At 41.2% G+C, this 26,293-nt stretch overlaps 1 protein-coding gene across 11 annotated transcripts in view; it reads right to left on the bottom strand.

Annotated features, from left to right (window-relative positions):
- Positions 1–26,293, bottom strand: part of Usp54 (ubiquitin specific peptidase 54) — a 112,743-nt gene that overhangs the window by 2,908 nt on the left and 83,542 nt on the right. For 9 of the 11 annotated variants that reach the window (XM_029565116.1, XM_008836583.3, XM_008836582.3 and 6 more), the window contains 7 exons: positions 25,111–25,244; positions 21,500–21,667; positions 17,088–17,207; positions 15,998–16,193; positions 11,895–13,288; positions 5,995–6,113; positions 5,557–5,697 (listed from right to left, as the gene is read on the bottom strand). In XM_029565116.1, coding sequence (XP_029420976.1) covers positions 5,557–5,697; positions 5,995–6,113; positions 11,895–13,288; positions 15,998–16,193; positions 17,088–17,207; positions 21,500–21,667; positions 25,111–25,244 — 2,272 coding nt within the window. The remainder of the gene's footprint in view (positions 1–5,556; positions 5,698–5,994; positions 6,114–11,894; positions 13,289–15,997; positions 16,194–17,087; positions 17,208–21,499; positions 21,668–25,110; positions 25,245–26,293) is intronic. The other 2 variants (XM_029565119.1, XM_029565122.1) reach the window with 1 other exon arrangement.

The following is a 26,293-nucleotide window of genomic DNA, read 5'->3' as shown; positions in this document are numbered from 1 at the left end:
AAAATAAACCAGGGGACCCAGGTTTTCCATGCACCTGTATTAGCAGCTCTCCTTTTATTCTCATACTTGTGAGAATCAGTCACATGTCTACATAACTGAACAATAATAAAATAACCTCATACTCATGAGAACCACAGTCAAACGTTCACAGAACACTGAATAACAATAATATGGCTAGAATATACCAATTCAACAAAATAAGATGAACATGTCAACAGCATCTCCATGCCATGTCTCCTTAGGAAGACAGCTTGTTCCATGAGAAACCAAAGGGGGAAGTGGCATTCCAGAGATAATGCCCCACCAAGCATTCTTGCATAAACTTTCTCACAAGACACAAGGCTCTCCAGACATACATGCTCGAGGTACAGCTTAATTCACCAAGTACAGTTTTAAAGTCATAGGAACACTATTTCACAATCCCTTCAATGCCAAGGTAGAATTAAAGAAACTGAAATAGAATTTTAAAAACAGGGGCCAAGGGCTGGGCATGATGATAATCACATGTGATCACCTGTAATCATAGCACTCAGGAGACTGAGGCAGGAAGACTGCGGTGAGTTTGTAGCCTGGGCTACACAGGAAGACCCTATCTCAAAAACATAAAAATATAAAATGCCAAAGACAACCAAATAGGGTTGGGGGTATGCCTCAGTGGTAGAGCAAGCCCTGGGCTGACTCCCTTGTACCACAAGAAATAAATTAAAAAAGAAGAGGATAGGCAAGGAGAGAAAGGAGTAGGGTAGGTACTGAAAAAGACTAGGAACCAGGGCATGGTGATGCACACTTTTAATCCCAGCACTCAACACTTTGGAGGCACAGAGAGGCAGATCTCTGTGAGCTGAACACCAGCCTGGTCTACATAGAGAATCTCAGAGCTGCACAGTAAGACTCTCTCTTAAAAAAAAAAAAAAAAAATAAAAAAAAAAAAAAACAGCAATGTATTTTCAACAGCAGAAAGGGAAAAAAACGGGAGAGGAAGTCCTGATCCTCTTGCACGTAGTTGCTGCTGCTGCTGCTGTTTTCACCAAAAGAGTTCGATGACTTCCCAATACAGAGGACAAAATGATGAATGGAACTAACTCTATCCACTGAGATACAGAAGGAGGCACTCACTTGATCTTTTACCTTCTGTCTTGCCAGTGCTACCATCCACAGCCACCTCTTCTGTATGGTACTTTTGTATTCCCAAATGCTTCTGTCCTGCTCTACACTGTATTCACTTATGTGGTAAAGACCCAGAAATATCATCTTTATCATCTGAAACACTAAAATATCCAAAATTAAACAAACAGTTTTCCAACCTTCTCCTCCTCATACCACATTTTCCGAAGTCCCTCAGACACAAACACTGGCATTGTCCTTGCCTTCCTATTTCCCATTCATAATTCTATTATTTACCAAGTACTGACATTTCTTCTATGAAATATTTTATTATTTTTATTTTATGTGTATGAGTGTATTGCCTACATGTATGTAAGTACACCTATGTTGTACAGTGACCACAGAGGTCAGAAGAAGGTGCCAGATTACCTTGGACCTGGAGTTAAAGATAGTTGTTAGCCTCCAGGTGGGTGCTGGGAACTGAACTTAGGTCTTCTGCAAAAGTAGCCAGTGCTCTTAACTGCGCAGCAATCATTCTCCAGCACCACAAGTACTGACGTTTCTACTTGTGAATTTCATATTTAAATTTGCATTGAAAAAGCCTTTAATCCAAAATTCCCAGCTCCTGTTACCTACTTACTGTGACCTACAAGTGACACGGGATGGATGAGCTTTCTTACTTACTCCCCTATCTTTTCAGTTCCTTTTACATATTCTTTTTTAACTATTTTATTATTTTTATTTTAAGTGTATGAGTGCATTGCCTGCATGTAGGTAGGTGCACCTGGGTTGTGCAATGCCTGTGGAGGTCAGAAGAGGGTGTCGGATCTTCTGGAACTGGAGTTACTGATAGCTGTTAGCTGCTATGTAAGTGCTAAGAATCAAATCTGGGTCCTCTGCAAGAGCGCCCAAAGTTCTTAATCACTGAGCCATCTCTCTAGCCCTTATATATTCTTTTTATTATTATTTAGTAGTAGTAGTAATACTAATTCTGAAGACAACATCTTGTTATGTAGACTAGGCTGTCTCAAACTTGAGATCCTTCAACTTCAGCCCAGTCTCAAGTACAAGGTATCACAGACAAGAACCATATCTGGCCCTTTATATTTCTCAAACTTACCAACTCATCCTACCTCAGAGCCTTTAGTATTCTGTTACCAGGAATTTTCTCTTATGACTCAAACCTTCATATCTCTGAGATCTCTGATCAAATGTTACTTCTTCTCAAAGCTGATATGTCTCATTACTCCATCAAAAAACAGACACTCTTACATCTTTAATTCCTTTATTTTAACATAATTACAATTGTCTGGGTTAGATTATTTGTTATTTATTGCCTTTCTTCCTATAGCAGAATACATTTCATTTCAGTATCCGTAACACTTGGCATAATGCAAGTACATACTAAATAATATGTTAAAAAAAAAAAAAAAAACAATCTAGCCGGGTGTGGTGGTGCACACCTTTAATCCCAGCACTCGGGAGGCAGAGGCAGGTGGATCTCTGTGAGTTCAAGGCCAGCCTGGTCTACATAGTGAGTTCTAGGACAGCTGGGGCTACAGGGAGACCCTGTCTCAAAAAAGACCGAAAAAAAAAAAAAAACAATCTAGGGGCTGGAGAGATGATGATGGCTCAGTGGTTAAGAGCACTGACTGCTCTTGCAGAGGACCCGGGTTTGATTCCCAACACCCACATGGCGGCTATGAACCTTCCTTAACTCCAGTTCTAGGGGAATCTGACACCCTCTTCTGACTGCTGCAGCACTGCACAACACGGGTGTACTCAACATACATGCAGGCAATACATTCATACACATAAAATAATTAAAAATTTAAAAAACAATCTGTATGAAAGTATATTTAATTTCCTTTAACAGGCTACAAGCTACTTAAGGCCAGAATCTGTGTTACATCCTCAGTTACTTGCATATAATTATGAGTACTAAGGAAAATCTGTTTCACACACACAAAAAAAGAAATTTCTAATAGAATAATGCACTTCTTGTTTTCCCTTTGGATTTTCTTGTCTCCCTGTTTCCTTTTAAGCTTCTTCAGAAAAATAACTGACCTGAACCTGACCCTTTTCAAAGGTCATTGCTTCTTTTCTGTCTTTCTTTTTGTTTGGTATTTTTGAAACACGGTCTCCCTATAGCCCCAGCTGTCCTGGAACCTACTATCTAGACCAGGCTGGTCTTGAACTCACCAAGATCCAGCTGCCTCTGCCTCCCAAGTGCTGGAATTAAAGACATGTGCCACCACACCTGGTCCGAGACCACATTTTTTTTTTTTTTTTTTAAAAAGGCATATGTTCATTCATTTAGGAACTTAAATACTATGAATTGAAGGGGGTGGTGAGTTCCTTTTGGGAAGGAAACTGGATCTGAAGGGCAGGTAGGTATCCTTTTGAACTTTTAAAAATTGTGCCATATATTTAAATATTTTATCTATTTTTTAAATATTTATTATTTTTATTTCATGTGTGAGTGTATTGCCTGCATGTAAGTACACCCATGTCATGAAATGCCCGAGAAGGTCAGAAGAGGGCGTTGGATCCCTTGGATCTGGAGTTACAGACATTTATTACCCTGCATGTGGGTACAGGGACTTGATCCCAAGTTATCTGCAAGAGCAGTCAGTGCTCTTCACCACTGAGCCATCTCCCCAGCCCATATTTTTATTTTCATGAGTGTTTTGCCTGCATGTGTGCAACTGCACCTGTGTTGTACAATGCCTGCAGAGGTGAGAAGAGGGTGTCAGACCCCTGGAACTGGAGTTACAGATGGTTGTTAGCTGCAATGTGGGTAACTGGGAATTGAACCCAGGTCCTCTGCAAGAGCAGCCAGTGCTCTTAACTGCTGAGCCATCCTCCAGCTCCATTTGTACTATGTATTTAAAGGGTCTGGAGTACAGTTCAGTGGTAGGGGTGCTGCCAAGCATGCGTCAGGTTCTAAGTTCAATCCTGGTACTGCAAATAAAAAATAAAGTAAAATAAAGCTTGTTTTTACATTTTTATTGAACTGACCTGGGACACAGGCTTGAATGCATCAGCTTTGTATCCTGACTTGTATAGTAATGAAAACTCAACTTGTCTTTTTTTTCGGTCTTTTTGAGACAGGGTCTCCCTATAGCCCCAGCTGTCCTGGAACTCACTATATAGACCAGGCTGGCCTCAAACTCACAGAGATCCGCTTGCCTCTGCCTCCCAAGTGTTGGGATCAAAGGCGTGCCACCACCATGCCTGGCAACTCAACTTGTCTTAAACAAGAGTATGAAATTCTCCAAAGACTTGATTAGATGGAAGCCTAGGCAATGAGATAGTATTTGAGTTTGGTGATTGTTGAACCCAACTGGTTTGGATTGCCTTCCACTTATGCCTCAAGAAATTGAGTGTGATGCTACATGACTGTAATCCCCAAACTTTGGAGGCAAAAGGTACACAAGTTCAAGGCCAGAATGGTCTACATATCAAGTTTTAGACCAGCAAGGGCAATGTACATAGGACAACCCTGTCTCAGAGGAAACCAAAATACATAAATGTATAAATAAAATAAATTTAAAATAATAAAAGGCACAGAGAGGATATTGAATCATTTTTCTTTTCTTGCTACTGTACACACTTCACTTTTGATTGAAAACTTACTAGACCCCATTCAGTCATGTACTGAGGAGGGAAGGAAAACAATACTACATCCAGTCTGTCTCCTTCCTGTCATGAATACAACAATGTTTCTGACCCAATCAGCAGCTTTGGCTTCTCAGATTCTACTTAAAGGCATCCATGACTCCAGCTATGGTTTAGATGAAATTTCCCCCTAAAGGCTCACATTTTGAAGGTTTAGGCCCTAGCTGGTAAATCCAATCACTGAGAAGTGACTGGATCTTATGAGTGCCATCTGCATCAACAGATTAATTCATTCATGAACACACTGGCTAGTGGGAGGCCTGGCCTAGTTGGAGAAAGTAACTCACTTAGAGGTGTACCTCTGAAAAGTATACCTGTCCTCAGGTCCTTCCTGTCACTGTAGTAGTGCTTCATTGCTTCATGAAGTAAAGAGCTCTTCCCCACTGTGCCCTCTCTAACATAAGATTCTGCCTCCACTCAGGTCCAAAGCGATGGAGCCACCAAACATGGAGTGAGACCTCTAAAAACAAAAGTCAAAAATAAATCCTACCTCCCATGTCTTCTCAGCTGTGTTGTCAGAGAGGAGAGTTAACATAGCTCTTCACAGCCTAGGAAGACTTATAAACATGCTTTCAAAACTGCTCCAGAAAAATCAACATTCCTCTGGACTTCATGTATGTATATGTAACTAAGGATCATGTGTTCTTACTTTTGGTGAAAGTATGTTTCCCCAAATTACTACCTTGGTTTCTCCCTGCTCCTTTACCTATACTATATTTTTACTAGCAAGAAGGAAGGTGCTCTGAAGAGATGAATCCTAATTCTACTTACAAAACTGTGAGAACAGACTTGTGCCTCCTCCCTCTCTGAGACAACGGTGCCACTGAGATTGCGTGAGATGCGGCGAAAGTTCTCTGCACTGTACTGTTCATCCTCCCCATATTCCCTGCTGAGGCCTCGGCAAGCTGCAGCCTTAAACACACAGACACACACAGGCAGACACATGACATCAGACCTGTGTTTTTCTCCCCGAGGGCCTGTCCTCAGGAATTTGAGAAAACTGGCTAAAACATACTAGTAAATACCTAAATTAGACAGATTTGAAAGGTAGTTGCCATGGGAATAATCTCTTCTGAAAAGCAGCCTGATCTCAGATCATGCTCTCTTCAGAAGCCCCATCCTCACTATGTGTCTGCCTTACTATCACCCCTACCACTCACTTCTCTCTCTAGCAACCACCCAGGTCCTGCACCTTAGCACTAAAGCTACCTGAGATGCAGGCACAGTGCTTGTTTCATGGAAAACGTGCTCCATTTCTGTTGTCGGGGTCTTTGAGAGATGAAGACCAGGGGCAGAGTGCAATCTCCTCCCCATGCCATCTGCAGAGCCTAAGGAGGAAAACAAAAACAAGTTGAAGCCATCTTTCTTCTATAGCCTAAAATCTGAGGCTAGCATCACAAACATAGTTCTTCTAAGTAATTACTAGGCATCCTTCAGTCCACTGGGGAAGTATGCTCCTAGAATATAGAAATAGTCATTTTATGAATATGGCTTAATTCCTATAGGCCACAAGGACCAAAACCACTGAAGAATTTTGTAGAAAAGGAGCTCTCTGGACAGACAGCTAAACATTCCCTATCCTACCACATTTCATTTTATAAACAGTTTCTTTTGGAGTTGGGTCCAATACTACTTATAATATGTAGGGAATCTTATATGACAAAGTAATCTAGAAACTATAATATTAGTTCTAGTTCAGAATTTAAATGGTCATAGTCAGTACAAATCAAACCTCGTTTGATATAATAAGAAAATGAGTTGTAGGGTCTGATACAGGTAGTGGTTGTTTTTGGTTTTTTGTTTGGTTGTTTTGTTCTTGTTGTTGTTGTTGTTGTTATTGTTTTGTTTTTTTTTGAGACAGAGTCTCCTATAGCCCCAGCTGGTTTGGAACTTGCTATAGGCCAAGTTCGCCTTGATCTCAGAGAAATCCATCTGCCTCTGCCTCCCAAGTGCTGGAATTAAAAGTGTGAGCCAATATGCCTGGCACAGGCAGTGCTTAAACCAGGATGAAAATTCAAGCCTTTTAATTTTCAGCACCATACTCTATCATTTCTTGCTGCCCTCCACTAACTCTCTGAGCAGTATCACTTCAAGAATATTTGGCATATGTAATGTTCTTTTATCCCCACACTCCCAACTTTTCTCAATCATCTAAACCCTAAACAATCATTAATGTTACACTAAACTGAATATGTGACTCCCAAGAGGCTGTCCCCAATCCAATCCAACTAATTAAATCTTATGAAAATGTACCTGCCTTTGACCTACATTTCACACAGACACATACACACAGACACACAGACACACACACACACACACACACACACACACACACACATATCCATGCCAATCCCTGTCTGAAATTGATATTTTGATTCAATATACAACATGCACACACACAGAGCTTAAGTATAATACTGCTATTGTAAGCACTGTAGAGCAGTTACTGTTAACATTTCTTGGTACTTAATATAGTGGTTCTCATACCAATACTGGGAGCTTTAATCCCAGCACTCGAGAGGCAGAGGCAGGCAGATCTCTGTGAGTTCAAGGCCAGCCTGGTCCACATAATGAGTTCCAGGACAGCTGGGGCTACAGGGAGACCCTGTCTCAAAAAGATAAAAAAAAAAAAGTGTACCTTCAAAAGGACTGGAAATATAGCTCAATGGTAGAGCATTTGCCTAGCATGCATGAGGTTCTGAGGATTCAATACATAGGGGAGGGGAGAGTCCTTCCTTGGCCTCACTACAGATCTGACTCAGAATGTTTCTGGTTGAACCTTGGGAATCTATACTTTTAAAGGGCCTTCCAAATTATAAAGAAAGAATTTTAGTTGAGCATGGCAACACAAACACGCAATCCCAGCATTTGGGAGGTAGAGGCAGGAGGATGAGGATGAGGATGAAAAGGGAGGGTGGGAAGGAAGTGAGGGGAGGGAGGGAGGGAGGAAAACAAAATCAAAAAACAATAAAAGCCCCCTCCAAGGTGTGTGAAAATATCCTTGAATACTACTGAAAGAAATTTTACAGCATTGCTAAAAGCAAACATTAAAAGTGAAAATATACTCCCAGCAATTGCAGGCTGGCCTGGGTTGCAGGGAAGGAAAAAAAAAGTGAAAATATATGAACTTTTACCCAACAAATCTACTCCTGGGAATAAGAAGGAAAAAACACCAGTTCATGACATTATATCCATAAAGATGTCATTGTCTCCTCCCCACCCTCACATTCCTACATAAGTAGTAGCCATTGGAATATTCCCATGAGAGTAGATTCTGATTCTTTTGTTTACTCTTTTGTTTTGTTTTGTTTTGTTTTGTGAAATAGGCTTTCAATATGTAAAAGCCCAGGCTAGCCTCAAACTCCCATCTCAACTTGTACAAGAGTATGCTTCCATAGCACACCTGGATATGCATTCTAATTAGTTTAAAGATATTTAAACAGGGGGCTGGAGAGATGGCTCAGTGGTTGAGAGCCATGACTGCTCTTGCAGAGAACCAAGGTTCGATTCCTTAGGCAACACACTCATACACATAAAATAAAAGTAATAAATAAAATATTTTTTTAAAAGAGATATTTAAAAAGGAGCAGGAAAGAGGGCTAAGAGCAAGTACTGCTCTTTCAGAGCACCTGTATTCATTTCTAGCAACCATATGGCAGCTCACAACTACCTACAACTCCAGTTCCAAGGGATCCAACACCCTCTTCTGGCCTCCACAGGCTCCTGTGCACACATAAAACCCACACAGGCTTACATACACACATAAATAAAAAATTTAAATATTTAAATAAAATATTTAAAGATATTTAAATAGCAGTAGAAGTGGTTATCTGTAAGGATTGCTGTTGAAGAGACTTCTACATTCAACAAAAGATATGGTTAACTGATCAAATATACTAAAAAAGAAAAACCGCTAGATATTACGTAGATCTTGGTATGGTATAAGAACTGAATGTTCTTGGACTGGATAGACGGCTCAGTGGTTAAAAGCACTAGCTGCTCTTGCAGAGAGGACTGGGGTTCAATTTCCAGAACCCACATGGTGACCAACAATTGTTCGTAACTCCAGTTCCAGGGGATCCAACGCCCTCTTCTGGCCTCCTCGGGCTCTGTATCACACAGATGTACTTATATACATGCAGGTAATAGATTCATACACATAAAAAAACAAAAAGAAGCCGGGTGTGGTGGCGCACGCCTTTAATCCCAGCACTCGGGAGGCAGAGGCAGGCGGATCTCTGTGAGTTTGAGGCCAGCCTGGTCTACATAGTGTGTTCCAGGACAGCTGGGGCTACAGGGAGACCCTGTCTCAAAAAGACATAAAAAATAATAATAATAATAATAATAATAATAAATAAAAGTTAAAAACCTGAATATTCTCATTTTTAAAAACTGAACTTGAGGGCTGGAGAGATGGCTCAGCGGTTAAGAACACTGGTTGTTCTTGTAGAAGACCCAGGTTCGAATCCCAGCACCCACATGGCAGCTAACAACTCTCCGTAACTCCAGTCCCAGGTGAGCTGGGAGTATATCTCAGTAGTATAGTATTTATTATCAAGGCCTTAAATTCAATTCATAGCCACCTCCCCCCCAAAAAATGTTTAATAATTTTAGGGGAAAAGTATGATGCAACAAGTCTAGCATGTCAACAAAATGTATCATATATTTTTAATTGGGAAAATGTATGGTATATAAATTATATACTAATAAAGCATTTAAATTTTCAAAAATTTATTTCTGTTTTTTATGTGTACGAGTGTTTTGTCTGCATGTATGTAAGTGCACCCATGTCATGCAAAGCCAGAAGAGGACATCAGATCCCCAGGAACCAGAGTTACAGGCAGTTGGTATTCACCATATGGGTGCTAGGAATAGAACCCGGGTCCTCTGCCAAGAGCAGCCAGTGCTCGTAACCACTGAGCCATCTCTCCAGTCCCAGCATTTAGGTTTTTTTTTGGTCTTTTTGAGACAGGGTCTCCTGTAGTCCCAGCTGACCTGGAACTCTTAGTAGACCAGGCTGGCCTTGAACTCGAGATCCACTTGCCTCTGCCTCCCGAATGCTGAGACTAAAGGCGTGTGCCACCACACCCAGCTCAGCATTTAGGTTTTGTTCTGGCATTCTGGTGCTTATTAAATTACAGTAAAACAAGGAGTCTACAAAGACTGTACTTTTTCATGTATGGATCCTAATCAGCATTTTCCTGCATTATCTACTTCCTGATTAATCTACCCTATCACTTTTTGCTCTATATCATGTCAGTTCCTAGATCTCTTTCTAATTTAATGCTTGGTAGGTATCTTTTAATAATGTTGAATAAAGTATAATCTTCCAAAGACTAAATCATTCATATCAACAGATGTTTTTCCAAAGTTTATAGGCTTAACCTAGTCATTACCCTTCTAATGCTTTATCCTAAAAAGTTTATCAGGAATGTGACCAAACACTTAAATGCAAACATATTCATCATGGTGTTGTGATGTATGAAAATACTGAAAGGGGCTGAGAATGTAGCTTAGTGGTAGAGTACTTGCTTTCATGTGTCAGGCCTTGAGCTCAGTTCTCCATCCATTAAAAAAAAATAACCTTGCCGGGCGTGGTTCTTAACCGCTGAGCCATCTCTCCAGCCCCATAAAATTTTTTTTTTTAAATTCAAGTTGCTCAATTTTATAATTCATTATCTTGTATATTACTATTATTATTTTGTTTATTTACTCTATGTGTGTATATATGTCATGCCACAGGGGGTATGTAGAGGTCAGAGGACAACCAGGTGGAGTCAAATCTCCCCATCCACCTTTATATGGGTTCTAGGGATCAAACTCAGGTTGCTAGACTTGTGCAGGAAGCGTCTTTACCTACTAAGCAATCCTGCTGGCCTGATATTATTATTCTTTAAATCCTTAATATTTTTCAAAAATTTTAATGTTTGTGGGATTGGAGAGATGGCTCAGTGGTTAAGAACACTGGCTATTCCTGCAGAAGACCTGGGTTCAAATCCCAGCACCCACATGGCAGTTAATTGTCCCTAACTCCAGTTCCAGGGGATCCAACCACCTCTTCTGTCCTTCATGGGCACTGTACAACACAGGCTCACTTACGTACATGCAGGCAATACATGCATACACGTAAAAATTTTTTTTAATTAATTTATAAAAAAAAAATTAGGGGCTGGAGAGATGGCTCAGTGGTTAAGAGCACTGGTTGTTCTTGCAGAAGACCCGGGTTCGAATCCCACCACCCACATGGCAGCTAACTGTCTATAACTCCAGTCCCAGGGGATCCAACAACCTCTTCTGACCTCCTAGGGCATTGCATGACATGGGTGCACTTACCTACATTCAGGTAATACATGCATACACATAAAATAAAAATAATAAAATTTTTAAAAAAATTTTTAATGTTTGTGTATTCTTTCTCTTACATCAGAAGAAAGTACACTGAAGTAGATTCTAGCGTTCCGCTCATTCTATAAAATCTTCCTATGACATGTACTGTGTACCTAAAAAGTACTTAGTATATGCTGTTATAAAATCTACACTGGAATGCAGAGTCTCAGAAACACATAATATCAAATCTTAGATCTATGTGGTATCCCCCAAAGTGCCAAGGAACATTCACAGCAGTTCGTATAAAGATATGGAAGGTCTTGACACTGTGAGCTAGGTCTGAAAATGGCATACTAGACACTTGGCTCAGTATGGACATTCCTGTTGTAAAATGAACCTGGAGCCTGAATCTTGGGATTCATTTAGCATCTAAACCATAAGAAGGATGACTTTTCCTCTCAGTCTTCCCCATTTCATGCTGTCACCTCCAAAGACCTGTGAATCAATTCCTTTGTACTACATATCAGAGAACCCACAGGCAAATAAGTGGTCATTTTCCTTTAAGGAAGGAATTTCTCTGAGTGAAAATTCTGCCCCCATCTTCATTCTGACCAGAAAAAAAAAAAGTCTAGCCTTTGTCCTGAAGGGTTTATGAATAAAGTCGGAAGTTCTGTTGGCTCTTACTATGCTAGGGATTCTCGGTACAAAACACAGTCTCTCCTCAGACCTTATTCTCCTGCTTTGAACTTTCGCATATTCCCCACCATTGGTGGTATTCTTACCTGTATGGTTAAGTGGCTGCCAATCCACATTCTGCTGTCTCCATCCAGAACAGCCAGTTTGAGAGGTCTGAAGACTGGCCTGGAAGAGAGACTCCAATTCTGAGGTCTCTTGCTCTGTGTCTTGGTTCCAGTGTGGATGCAAAAGGATGTGATTTCTCTCTGGATAGGTTACACAGGTATGAGAGTCATGGGAGGAGGACTGGATTCCAGGCCCAGGAACTCTATGTTTAATCTGAGAATCATAGAGCCTTGTGACATTTACCCAGGAATCCAAAGGCAAAGATGTCCCCAAGTTGATACTGCTACCCAGTTCCTTAGGCCTAGCATCAGTCACTTGGGATAGCTTCCCTTGGTATATATCTGGCTCTGCCAACCTGGACTGTCCTCTTCTAGAGATCTCCCCATTAGGTAGCCCAGAGTCCATGGCAAAAGAAGGATGGTCAGCAGATTCTTCCCAGGAAGGTAGTTCCTCCCTACCATCCAGAGAAGGCTGTTGCTTTACCCATCGAGAGTGGTCTTTGCCTTGACCCTGGGGAAAAGGAGGCATTGGGTCAGATGGAGAAGAGTCCTTCCTTAAACCATTTGGAAAACCTTGGTCATGAAAACCTATAACATCCCGTGTGGAGGCACCCTGCATCTTCTGGAACTGCTCTGCCAATGAGCGCACTAGTCCCTTTGTGCTAGGGAACTCTGGCCTACAGGGGTCCTCACTGTCTCCAACTACTTTTGAAGACAACGAGGCTTGGAAGCTTTGGGCTTGGAGATACTGGTTAGTTTCCTGCACAGGATCAGTAGAGTGAAGCACAGGAGAAGAAGCAGCAGGCATTATGGGATGGTAGGCCCTGTAAGGGGGAATATTGGACTGAACTGATGAACTTGAAGGACTACAACCTAGGCTATGTGGATCGCCTCTCTCTGAAGTGGCTTCTCCTGTTGAGTGTGACCAAGGCATCTCCAAGAGTGCATCAGCAGGGTTCTTTTCTTCATACAGCTGTTCTTGAGCAATGCCCCTTCCGTCTTGTGGAGGGAACTTGCTGCAGATGCTATTGTTCTTGTGGCCTTGCAGCTTATCCTCAAGAGCATCCAATGACAGGCATTCATGCTGAGAATTCATCTCAATCCTCCCTGTTGATTTAGGTGAACCCTGCCTGTGGAATGCAGAGGGATCAATGCTGTCCACCTCAACCGAAGTCAGACACATCAACGTAGATCTGCTATGGGATCTGTACTGTGAAACAGATGGAGCAGGTGACTTTGGGAAGAGCGATGAGTGTGACTCATGGCAGGAAGCAGGTGAGTGGAAGAAAGCAGAACTGGCCCCAAACTCTGTATCCTTGCAGGGTTCCAGCTGGGCCTCCTGGCTTAACAATACTTTGAGCGGGATAGGCTGTTCACTACAACAAAAGGAGAGAACCAGTCATAAACTGTCTTGATTAACTGTAATACTTCCAAAAAGAACTATTCATTCCATTCCCATTTCTAGCTATCCACAGTGATAAAGCGAAATGGAAAGACAAGCACAAACAAAACCAATAGTTTACAGGTTGACAAAAGAGACAGGTTAATATTAATCTTCTATTGAAGACCATCACCAACATTGTATGTGTAGTATTGTCAAGTAGACACTTTGCTAATATTCTCCATTACCCATGAAGTCCCATTCCAATCACATTCTACTTGCAAATTAAAACATAAAAATTGCTAGTCTCACATGCAGATGACAGGAAGGTAAGGAAATCACTTCTACCAAACAGCAAAAATCCAGGCTGCTAGACAAGGAAGGAAACCCTACCTAGCATCCTATAGAATAGCCCAGTCAAAAAAACCAAGAAGATACTACTACAGAAAACAAAGTGGTTCAGGTTCACGTGTTACACAGAGGTTAACTACATGCTTTCATAATTCAAGTGTCACTGAATCCCTCACTCAGACATTTCTTTATGGTGATATACCATGAGTGATAAAAGGGACAAACTGGATTTAGTTGATTTATCACTAATTGTTTTATAAATAATGTAATCTTACAGGAAACCTCAACCTTTCCAACTGTGGATTTTGAGATTAGGTATCTAAAAGATCCAAAATTTTAAATGGTTCAAACCCTGAGCTCTTTTGAGTATAGACATCATATTGAAATCATTTGGGATCATGAGGCATTTCAAATTTTGATTTTAGGGTTGAGGATGTTCTACTAGTCTATGTAACTGTTCAAAAATCTGGAAGAAAAAAATTGAAATTTGAGCCAAGCACTAGTAGTGTAGTAGTGTACCCCTGTAATCTCAGCACTTGGGAAACAGAGGCAAGAGGACTGGTGTTTTTTAATTCTTGTTTTGTTTTTGGTTTGACCTTTTGAGATGAGGTCTCTCCGTAGCCCTAGCTGCCTAGAACTTGCTATGCAGACCAGGCTGGCCTTGATCTCACAGAGATCTGCCTGCCTCTACCTCCTGAGTGCTGAGATTAAAGGCATGCGCCACCCCTAGGAAGATTCTTTTGAAGCCAGTTTAGCCTGTCTAATGAGTTTCAGATAAGCTACTGAGTAAAAACCTATCACAAAAAAAAAAAAAAAAGCAAGAGACAGAGACTGACTCTGACTTATACATGGTCCCAAGCATTTTAGATAAGGAATACTCACCCTATACACGACTATTAGAAACATTTCTGAGTTTAGTCACCCAGTCTTTTTTTTATATATATTTTATTATTTTATGTGTATGAACGTTTGGCCTGCAAGTATGTAAGTGCACCATGTGTGTACAGTGCCCGGAGAGGCCAGAAGATGGTGTTGGAGCCCCTGGAACTAGAATTATGGATGGATGTTAGCCACCATGTGGATGCTGGGAATCAAACCCAGATCCCCTGGAAGAACAGCAAGTGTTCTTAATCACTGAGCCATCTTTCCAGCCCCCTCACCAAGTCTTATAAAATGAAAATGTAATATTCTAATTAAAAAAGGGAAATCTGGCCTAGGAATGTAACTCAGTTAATAGAATGCTGGACTAGAATGCAGGATGCCTTGGCATTTGATCCACAGCACTGCATAAACCAGGGTGGTGTTATCAGGCCTGTAATCCTGGCATTCTAGAGATGTAAGCAGGAAGATCTAAGTAGAGCTCAAGATCATCCAGACCCTGGCTACCTTGCTATATAAGACTCTGCCTCAAAGAGAGGGAGGGAGGGAGGGAGGGAGGGAGGGAGGGAGATGTGCTTTGGCATTAAACAGATCTGGATTTGAATTCTACACTTTAACAATTTACTAGCTAGGTAATCTGGGGCTCTTAACTCTCTCTGCCAAGTTCCCTTATTTATAAAGTATGCTAAATAATAGACCATATTGCATCCAGTTATTGTGGTAACAAAATAAAGTTCTTAGCTCAAACCTGAACCTGGACAAATGATCAAAAAATGTTACCAACCATGATGGGATTGACAATCAAAAAAAACCAAACAGAGCAGAGGTTGTAACTCATAGTCGAGCATTTACCTAGCACATACAAGGCCCTAGTTCCATCTCAAGCAACAGTGAGAGACAGAGAGGACTACTTTTATTATATTTTGAAAATTACTCAAATTAATTAATAGCCCAAAATTATTTACTCTAAGAACAAGCTAAATTTAAACCCCTAAAATGTGGGAACTAACCCAGTGCCCACTGGGACTTTTTCCTAGTCATGACCTTAGAGAAGCAAACAAAGAGAATCTTTATGTCTCTTCTCTATGATTTAATCAAAGCAAGGCAGACTGTGTTTTGTCTCCTTGAGGGATTAGAAACATTGAAATCCCAAAATAAATCAACCAGTTGCTACTACAACATGAAAGATAGCCCAGATTACCATGTCTAAGAACATAATAAATACAAATATAATAATCACTTTGTTACACAGGTCTATTCTTTTGTACCTTTGGCATCTTTCCAGGAACTATTAAGAAAATGACCATCAGTGCAATGAGCTTTTCACTGTATGTCTGACCTGAGAGAAGAAAATCTTTGCAGTGGACTCTTCTCTCTTCCCTGGGAGTAGCCAAGATAAGAGCTCTTGCTATGGAGTACCCATGGTCACTTCCTCCCCTGACGTCCATAAACTAATGTAGTTCTCAAGCACTACCTTGTCAGCTGAGGGAGGGCGCCCCCCTGTGATGGGAGAGAGGCTGAGGGCTGCACCGGCTGCTGCGATGACAGTTGCTGCTGCATGCGATCCTGCAGGCTCCGTGCTTTTCGAATACTGATTTGCAACTTCTTATCGACTAGGGCTCTGCTGTGCGTGCTAGAGCTGGCACCATGCAGGGCAAGTCTTAGTTTAGCTAAAATGCAAAAGAAAATATAGCAGAAACAACACAAAATACAAACAAAACTAAAAGAATAAAAACTCAACCAAAAACAAGCAAAAATAGGCTATAAAACAAAATATGCAGCAGGAATGCAAGGCATGGACCATGCATATGCTGTCCAGGGCACAGAACTGGCTCTAGAGCTAAGGAACATTCATGGAAGCCATGGAGACCAAACAGGTTAATTCAAATTTAAACAAACAAAGGACTAAAGAAAATAAAACAAAAATGAAAAGGAACCAGAAGAATATACTAGCGCTTAGCTATTGCCAGTCATCCTTTCCAACCGACCTGTCAACTCTGGTCTCCAAACTCTTCCCAATACCCCCTTTCCTGATAGCCAACAGCAGAAATAAGATTCAAACCTGCACCTGTCTCTAGAGGACAGATTCTTGTGGTAGCAATCAACAAGCATGTAAGAGCCAAGTACCTATTCAAAGCCTTAGTCCCTTGCTGTACCAGGACAGTACTGCATACCAGGAAGGTGGGAGAAATAAAAAGATAAACTGTAGTGAAAAGTTACTGGCCTAGGAAGCCAGAGCCAATTTATTCCATTTTCCTCCTCACTAATCAGCAACTAGAGAAAGAGCAGACTAACTGCATATCTGAAATTTATCTTTGGATAAGATGGTAGAGACAGTTTGAGGATTTGACTGTGGCTTCCTGCTGAGGTTATTTCAGTGAATATCCACAGGCCACAATGAGCACCAGGGACATTTCCAAATCTCAAGGGTAAAGAGAGATAAGGACCTCGGCTTAGGAGCATGAGACGTAAAAGCTGTTCATATGGCTATCTGAGTGACAACACTAATACCTACTGTGAAGTTAGTCAAAAATGCCATAGCCATAGCAGTTAGAGTTACTTACAGATAGCTTCGTTACAGAGAGCCAAAGCTGCAGCACAGTCTCCCTTTTGTTCCAGATGCAGCGACTCTTCAAATATTGAATTTGCCTCTTGCAAGGACCTTTCAAAGCCGTCACTCCTCCCTGAAAGGGCCAGCACTTTTCATTTTCATTACAATTAATTCCAATTTTTTGTTTGTACTGTTGCTTCCCTTTAGGACACACAGATCCTTGCTGTTGTGATCAACTCTTTCTAACTGTCCATCACTATTAAGAAGTCTCTGGAGCTGGGTGTAGGTGTACACTTTAAATCTGGCTCTCAGGAGGCAGAGGCAGATCAAGGCCAGCCTGGCCAGCTGGGACTACAAGGAGACCATGTCGGAAGGGAGGTAGGGAGGGAAGTCAATCAGTCCGTCAGTCTCTGGAACAAGTAAGGCATCCATTTTTGCCTTAACTGAGACCTTCCCAAGGCCATGAAAGGGAAACATGCTCATATTCCAACTCTAAGATATCCTCAAGGAAAGAACAAAGTACTGCCTATAGCAGCAACATGGTTCTTATGCCTGAAACAGAACTATTTTTCCACATTATAAAAGGATATATCTGCCAAGCGTGGTGGCACACGCCTTTAATCCCATCACTTGGGAGGCAGAAGCAGGCGGATCTCTGTGAGTTCAAGGCCAGCCTGGTCTACATAGTGCATTCCAGGACAGCTGGGGCTATAGGGAGACCCTGTCTCAAAAAGACCAAAAAAAAAAAAAGATACATCTTGTCAACTACTGTCAGAACATGCCAGACTTCTACTGCTATTATAACAACATGGTTTAACTATTCAGTAGAAAGTCACACACACAACTTCTTCACTACATCAGCAATCCTCGCTTTAGTGGTTTGAATGAGAAGTTTGTCCTATAGGCTCAAGTATTTGAACACTTGGTCAGCTGGTGGCACTGTTAGGGAAAGTCATGGAACCTTTAGGAGGTGTGGCCTAGCTGAAGGAAGTGCATCACTGGAGACAGGCTTTAACAAGTGCATAGCTTTCACCCACTTCCAATTTCACCTTCTATGCTTCCTCTTCGCCCTTGGAAATGTGAGCTTTCAGCATCTGTTCTGGCTACCCGCTGCCTACATACTTCCTATACCATTATGGATTCTCCAATTGTAAGCCCAAATAAACTTTTTTTCTGTAAGTTGCCTTGGTCATGGTGTTTTATCAGAGCAACAGGAAAGCAACTAAAACACCATTCAGTACTGTCAGTACACCTCTGGGGTGGAGGTGGTCTACAGTTTCTACCTCAATAGATCTACTGCATCAATTGAACTGCATTTGTTATTACATAAGACAGACCTTTCTTTAATAATGCTAAGTTTTTACTTTTATCATGCCTTGCTCACCAAAACTACTGCTAGAAAGTCACCTCCCATACAGCAAGCATAGTGTATTTCTTCCTCTTTCCAAAGTACATTTGGGTCAAAGCAGGTTCACAAGAGTAGTGGAAGGATAATGTCAGATGAAAAGGCTAGGAAGTACAGCAGAGGCAAGATCATGAATGACCATCAAGTGAATGTATCCTCTTGTCTTCTACTCACTTGAAACCACAAATTGGTAAGAAGTTAAAATGTTAATTCACAAGCCAGGCGTGGTGGCACATACCTTTAATCCTAGCACTTGGGAGGCAGAGGCAGGCATATCTTTGTGAGTTCAAGGCCAGCCTGGTCTGCATAGTGAGTTCCAGGACAGCAGGGGCTACAAGGAGACCCTGTCTCAAAAAGACGAAAAAAAAAAAAAGTTAATTCACCTACAATTGGAATTGACACTGAGCCTTCGCAAGGTCACAGAGGTGGGAAGAATCAAATTTCAAGCCATGCATGGTGGCACATGCCTATAATTCCAGTATTCTGGAGGTAGAGGCAAGAAGATCCAGATCTATATAGCAAGTTCCAAGCCAACCAGGGCTACATAGTGTGACCCTGTCTCGCCCAGAAAAAAAAAAAAAAAAAAAAAAAAAAAAAAAAAAACCAAAAAACAAAAAAAGAAATGAAACAGAATAAAAAAATCTGAGTCATTTCTTTTCATAAAATCACTCTCCCCCATCCTCAATTTACCTCCAGATAGACATAAGAAACGTTCTTCTATACTCTTAACAGTCACTTTCTATGACACTGTCACTTTCAGAGAACAAGAAGATGGTAGAAAGTAGTCAGGTTCTACCCCATTTCTAGAGTTCTGATTTGCCCATGCCCAAGGCCCAAAGGTCTCTCATGAACAATGTAACCAACTAAATCTAAACATCTTCACAAGGTGGTGGCCTAATACAAAAAAAAAAGTTTCCAGCCAGGTATAGGGGTGCATACCTATAATCTCAGCACTCAAGAGGTCAAGACAGAAGGATCATGAATTGGGGTTTAATCTGGGCAAGATAGTGAAAGTTCTCAACTTTACAAGGATCTAGGCAAACTACAGTTAATGAATCAATGTTCTAGATTTAAATTCCATCATCCAGAATCTGAGGACTCCCGGCTTTGCTCTTCTAGGTGAGCCTGAACCAAAATTTTCGAGAACTAACAATGAAACAGAAATCAGTGGGAGTTCTTCTCAACTGCAGTAAACTGTTTAAGTAAGACAGTAGGGAAAAACAAGGAGAAAGATGACAAGATCCCTCTTTCTGAAGTAATATGACCTTGAAGCCAGTCATGGAAGCATGGCTGCAATCTCAGCACTTGAGAGGAGGTCCACCACAAGTATGAGGCCAGTTCAATCCACATAATGAGGTCTAGGCCAGCAAGGACTATACAGTGATGAATCATGGTCTCAAAACAGCAACAAAAGATGCTGAGGCACTAGCTCAGTTGATAAAGTGATGGTCTTGCAAACGTGAGGACCTGAGTTTGATTCCCAGAATACACATGAAAAAAGCAAGGCATGAGAGGGACCATTTGTACTCTGAGCACTGGGGAGGCAGAGGGGCAGAGTCAGGTAGGTTCTTGGGGTTCACTGCCAACCAGAATAACCTACTTGGTAAATTTGAAACCAAAGAACCTATCTCAAAAAAAAAGGTGGACAGGTCCTCTGGTGTCCACATGCACGGGCACAGACATGTGTACCAGCACACACACACACAAAGAATAATATAAACCCAGAACACCAAAAGGATAAAGCTTGAGGTCAAAAATGATAAAAAAAAAAAAAACTATCCAAATACAGAAACAGCTAAGAAGAACTGATGATTTAAATCTCATTTTGAAACAAATATAACTTGAATCAAAAAGAAGGGGGCAGCACATGTAGTTTGGTGGTAGAGAGCCTGGCACATATGAGACCCTGGGTTCAATCCCCAATATCACAAAAGGAAAAATAAAGGGGAAAAAATGTAGAATTCAAGGAGAAAAGCTGCCCCAAACAAGACTGCTTAGTCCAGAAAGCTACTTTAAAGTGTGTATGTGTGTGTGTGTGTGTGTGTGTGTGTGTGTGAGAGAGAGAGAGAGAGAGAGAGAGAACCAACAAAATGAGCCACCCAAACATTACTGACTCCTAGACTTTATACTTTTTTATGAGAAGATTCTGAATAAGAAGAACAATAAATTCATTTTATAGGAAGAAAAACTGAAATAAATACTTTACAACCTATTTAAGAAAGATACTCAGTTTGCCGAACACCTATTTTGAAGGTTAGTCTCCTGGTACAAGGTAAGAAACTGAAACTAGTTCTTAAGGGGGACAGGGGTGACTAACTCAGGGCAGTTTGGGAAGCTTAGGTCTATGCACATCAGATGAGACTGGAAAAGAACTGTCATAGGATCAAAACTAAATTAGGGTTGGGTGTGGTGGTGTGTATCTATAATCCTAGTTACCTGCCATCTTTCTGCATCAGCCACCTAAGTAGCTGGGATCACAGGCCTGTGCCACCAAGTCAACCTTCCTGACTTGAAGTCAGCTCTACCTTTTGCCATCTGTGTTATGTTTCTGTGTCTCAGTTTTCTTATTTCCTAAAATGTTGGGAGCAGAAGCAAGAAGATCCAAGTTCAAGGCCTGCTTGGAAACTCCATTTGGAAAATAAACCAAAACCCAAAATCCAATCAGTGAATTAGGGGCTAGGAGTATAGAGAGCGTGCCTGCAATGTATGGCCTTGCTCTGAATCCCCAGCACTACATTAAAGAAAAAGTCACCACCTTTTTTTGCTTTCTCAGTTAAGACTTTTTTTACTTACGCATTTTATAAATGATTATGGAAAACGTTTTCCCTGAGTAACAATCTACCTCTAACCTACAGCCTTTTAATAGGCATACCTAGAGGTCATGTAATCTCTAATCAATAAGCTGGTCATTTCATACTTTGGCTCTCACTGGAATGGTGGGTAAGACACAAGCACACAACCTACTTTTTGTCTTTTCTCTCTGTCCCCAGTACCCACAGCCTAATTCTCACAACAATTACCCTGATTCTGTAGTTCATCCAAGTCCATGTATCGGCTGGGATGAGGGTTAAACCCTTTAGCAGCCTCTAATTCCTTCTCCCGTTTCCTTCGAAGCTCTTGCTCCTGGGCCCTTCTGGTCACCTCTTCCTGTAGCTCATCCAGCTCACTTTTAGAGGATATCTCCTCACCTGGAGTACAAGCAAAAGAGAAGGTAAATCACAACATTTCTAAAATCAAGATAAAACATCTGCTGAATTTCCAGTCACTGTGCCATTTTTCCTTTAGAACTCTTGCCCACCCCCTGCCCCCCCCTCTTTTTTTCCAGTCTTTTTGAGACAGGGTCTCTGTAACACGGCTTGCCTGAAACTCATTATATAGACCAGGCTGGTCTTGAACTCACAGAGATCTGCCTGCCTCTGCCTCCCAAGTGCTGAGATTAAAGGTGTGCACCACCACACCTGCCATTCTTGCCTTCCATTTGAAGTTCATGTTTTATATAGTGCCTTCCTTATCAGATTCAAGGTGAAACTTGAGGCATAAATAATAGTAAAAATGTATGTTTTTTCAACATTTCATAACAATAACAGCTTAACTCCTAACATTTCTGAAGTATTTTCAATGTACTAACAAATGTTTTAAAATACTTCTACATATATTACTTCATCTAATTCTCACACCTGATGGGGTAGACACCCATTTTTTCCATTTCAGGAAATAAGAAAATTGACATACCGAAAGGTAACACAGATGGCAAATAGTAGAGCTGACTTTAAGTCAAGAAGTTTAAAGTCAGCTGGGGTTGGGACACAGACCAGTGATCTCAGCTACTCAGAAGGCTGATGCAGAAGAATACCAAGTTCAAGGTCTGCTTGGCTTACAGAGTGAGTTTAAAGTCAGTCTGGGCAACTTAGTGAGACCCTATCTCAAAAACTATCTGGACATACTAGCTAAAAACTTATCCCAGCACTCATGAGATTCAGATAGAAGAATTGCCCTGAGTTTAAAGCCAGTCCAGGCTACAAACAAAACAATACCAGCATAAAAGATGCTTAAATAAGCCGGGCGTGGTAGCGCATGCCTTTAGTCCCAGCACTTGGGAGGCAGAGGCAGGTGATCTCTGAGAGTTCAAGGCCAGCCTGGTCTACATAGTGAGTTCCAGGACAGCTGGAGCTACAGGGAGATCCTGTCTCAAAAGACCGAAAAAAAAAAAAAAAAAAAAAAAAAAAAAAAAAAAAAAAAAAAAGATGCTTAAATATAGCTCAGCTAGTAGAGCACTTAGCTAACATGGGTGACCCCTGGGCTCAGTCCCCAGTAGGTTAAATTCATGACCCATTCTCTTAACCAGTAGGAAGCAGTGCTGTCACAGACTCACCAGGGCACCTTAAGCAAGTCATTTTTCTCACCTTCAAGTTCCACCATTTCTTTAATGTTTACAAAATAGTCATAATAAAAACTTGTCTTTAAGAAGTTCATAGATGAGCCAAGCACAGTGGCGCACGCCTTTAATCCCAGCACTTGGGAGGCAGAAGCAGGCAGATCTTTGTGAGTTCAAGGCCAGCCTGGTCCACATAGTGAGTTACAGGACAGCTGGGGCTACAGGGAGACCCTGTTTCAAAAAGACAAAAAAATAAAAATAAAAAAAAGTTCATAGATGAATCTAAATAGATTGAGAATGATGTTCACGATAAATTAAGTAAAAACCTGAGTGAAATAATAGTATGTATAATATGACTTCATTTTAGTTCTTAAAAATAGTGGTGGCCTGGGCTGGAGAGAGGGCTCAGCTGTTAAGAACACTCACTGCTCTTGCAGAGGACAGGGGTTTTGTTCCCAGCACCCACATGGTGGCAAACAACTGTCTGTAACTCCAGTTCCAGTGGATTCAATGCCCTCTTCTTACTTCTGTGGGCATTGCATGACACAGGTACAATTATACACATGCAGGTAATACACTCATACATATAAGATTAAAAAAAAAACAACAGTGGCTTCCCAAATGAACTTACACAAATTTATCTATACATTTATAGAAGCAAGTTACTGAATTGCTGGACCTAATTTACTTCTGTAGATTTTGTTTTCGTGTGTGTGGTGTGTGTGTGTGTGTGTGTGTGTGTGTGTGTGTGTGCTCATACGTGGATACATGTGCATATGGTTGGTGAACAATGTTGAGATAACTTTGTTAAACGTCTTTTGCCAGTTGAGACATCTTACTAGTAGAGTCTATTCAGCTGGTACAGAATTGAGGACTAATAGGGAAAACCATAAGACTCCATTTTATTACAATGAGAAGGTGCTGCCTATCTGAAGGTGCATTTACAAGTTTCTTAAAGTATTATTACTCAACACAAAATAAATTAAAAGATGGGAAATAAACCCAATGTATAATTTCATCAGGAAGCAGTAATTCCTTTCATTAGTCCATAACTTTAACTTAATCTAACTAGTATTCCAAATGCATCTGTCTCTATAGACATTTCTCTGTTCTAACAGATGTCAGCAATCTACAACATGCATACCTATATAGTCTCATGCCTTTTTTTAGCTGTTTCTGCACACCTTCCTTCCAACCATCTCTAAGAACTTTTAGTAATTGTCCAGAGAACTGGTGATGAGTCTATGACACAGACAGAAGCAAGGTACAGTAAACTTGAACTGTTAATTTCAGTTTTGTCCACATGTTTGTTTTGTATCTCAATTTATAGTACAAATCAATAAAAAAATTGATTTCTCAAGGGGCTGACCCCAGGCTGAGGAAAGCCCTAGGACTTATTCCTCTAAGGACTGGAGCCGTTATTACCACATGTCTATCTCTTCTTATTTCCAGAAAGACTTTATCCAATGTGAAAACATTCAGGCAAGCTGTAGAGAACAAAAAATAGACAAACAGAACAACAGGGAAACTGAATAGCCTATACATTTATATAGGGGGGAGGCGTATGTGTAAGGGTGTATGTGTGTGTGTTCCCATGTATGCAGGTGTACATGTGCATGAGTATGTATGGAAGCCAGAGATCAAATTTGAGTGTTGTCCTCAGCTACCATCTACTTTTACCTTTTCTTTTTTTTTTTCTTTTTTGAGACAGGGTCTCCTTGTAGCCCCAACTGTCCTGGAACTCATTATGTAGACCAGGCTGGCGTCAAACTCACAAAGATCCGCCTGCCTCTGCCTCCCAAGTGCTGGGATTAAAGGTGTGTGTTACCACGCCCCGCAACCTTTTCTTTTTTTGAGAAAAGGTCCCAATGTGTAGCCCTGATTGGCCTGGATCTCACTACACAGACCAAGCTGGCCTCAAACCCACAGAGATTCACCAGTCATTGCCTCTTCACATTCAGTCCACTTTAGTTTTTGAGACAGGATTTCTCACTGTGACCCAGGGCTTACTGATTTGGTTAGGCTAGCTGGCCTATAAGCGCTAAGAATTCCTCTACTCAACATGCTGGGAACTGAACTGGTCCTCATGTTTGCGTGGCAAGCACTTAGTAACTGAACTATCTCCCCAGCACCCTACATTATGATGGAGTTCTCAAACTGCAACATTCCTCTAGTTCAAATATGCTTAGTAAGACTGTTTACAAAATAGAATTGGTGGTCAAATCCAGTCTGCCAAAACCAGTATTTCTGGCTTACCTGAGAGGGGTTGAGTCTTTGTCCAGGCACTCAGAGGAACTGCGGAGTCTACCTCCAGGAGGCTACTGCTGTGAGACTTCGGGATATGACGCCAAGAAGGGACAAATCCAACTAATCTCTTTGCACTTTGATCCCTTCAAAAGAGAACCCAAAGTATAGTAGAAGCATAAAAGGGTGGTTGCTAGCAGTATTCCCAACACTAAAATCTGAAAACATAAAGCAAACATGAAGCGTGGAAGCCAACTGTCTTGGTGCAAACCCACAATACAAGATACTCCAGAGGCTGAGGGAGAATGACACCAGCCCAGTAGTTCCAGGCATGGGCAATAGAGCAAGGATTCACCTCAGATTTAGGGTTGTTTTTAAGGATTATTTATTTTTATTGTTATGCTTTGTTTGATTTCATGTATGTGTAGCTGGTATGTGTGCAGTGCCTGTAGAGGCCAGAGAAGGGAAATGGAGCCACATATGGGTTCTGGGACTGGAACTTGGGCCCTCAGCAAGAACAGGAAGTACTCTTAACCACTGAGCCATCTCTCCAGCCCCATCTCAGATTTTAAAAAGCTTCTGCAATGACATTATATGGGGAAATCACCATTTCTGCTTATGCTTATTGAAAGCAGAGATTCTGGGAGTGAGGAGGCCCTCCCTCATCTCCAAAACTCTCTTTTCTGAGAAAGAAACTAACACTATAACAAAGAGAAAGGAAAACAGCAAGCAAGTAAAGGTGTTAAAAATATTGTGTCCTACAAAAAACTGAGAGGGAGTGGGGGAACATGGGAGGAGTTGATAGGAGACTAAGAGGGAGGGAAATAAATGCAAAGGCAATACTCATGTAAGAAACTCTCAAAAATAAAATTTAAAAATGTAATAATAGAGCCGGGCGTGGTGGCACATGCCTGTAATCCCAGCACTTAGGAGGCAGAGGCAGAGGCAGGTGGATCTCTGTGAGTTCAAGGCCAGCCTGGTCTACATAGTGAGTTCCAGGACAGCTGGGGCTACAGGGAGACCCTGCTTCAAAAAGACAAAATAATAATAATAATAATAATAAATAAATCTTTAGCCGGGTGTGGTGGCGCATGCCTTTAATCCCAGCACTCAGGAGACAGAGACGGGCGGATCTCATTGAGTTCAAGGCCAGCTTGGTCTCCATTAGCGAATCCAGGCCAGCTGCCGCTACAGG

Source organism: Nannospalax galili, unplaced genomic scaffold (assembly GCF_000622305.1).
Source record: "Nannospalax galili isolate Female #2095 unplaced genomic scaffold, S.galili_v1.0 scaffold1437, whole genome shotgun sequence".
NCBI lineage: Eukaryota > Metazoa > Chordata > Mammalia > Rodentia > Spalacidae > Nannospalax > Nannospalax galili.
The sequence above is the reverse complement of the archived record's forward strand: the minus strand, read 5'-3'. Positions and strand labels throughout refer to the sequence as shown.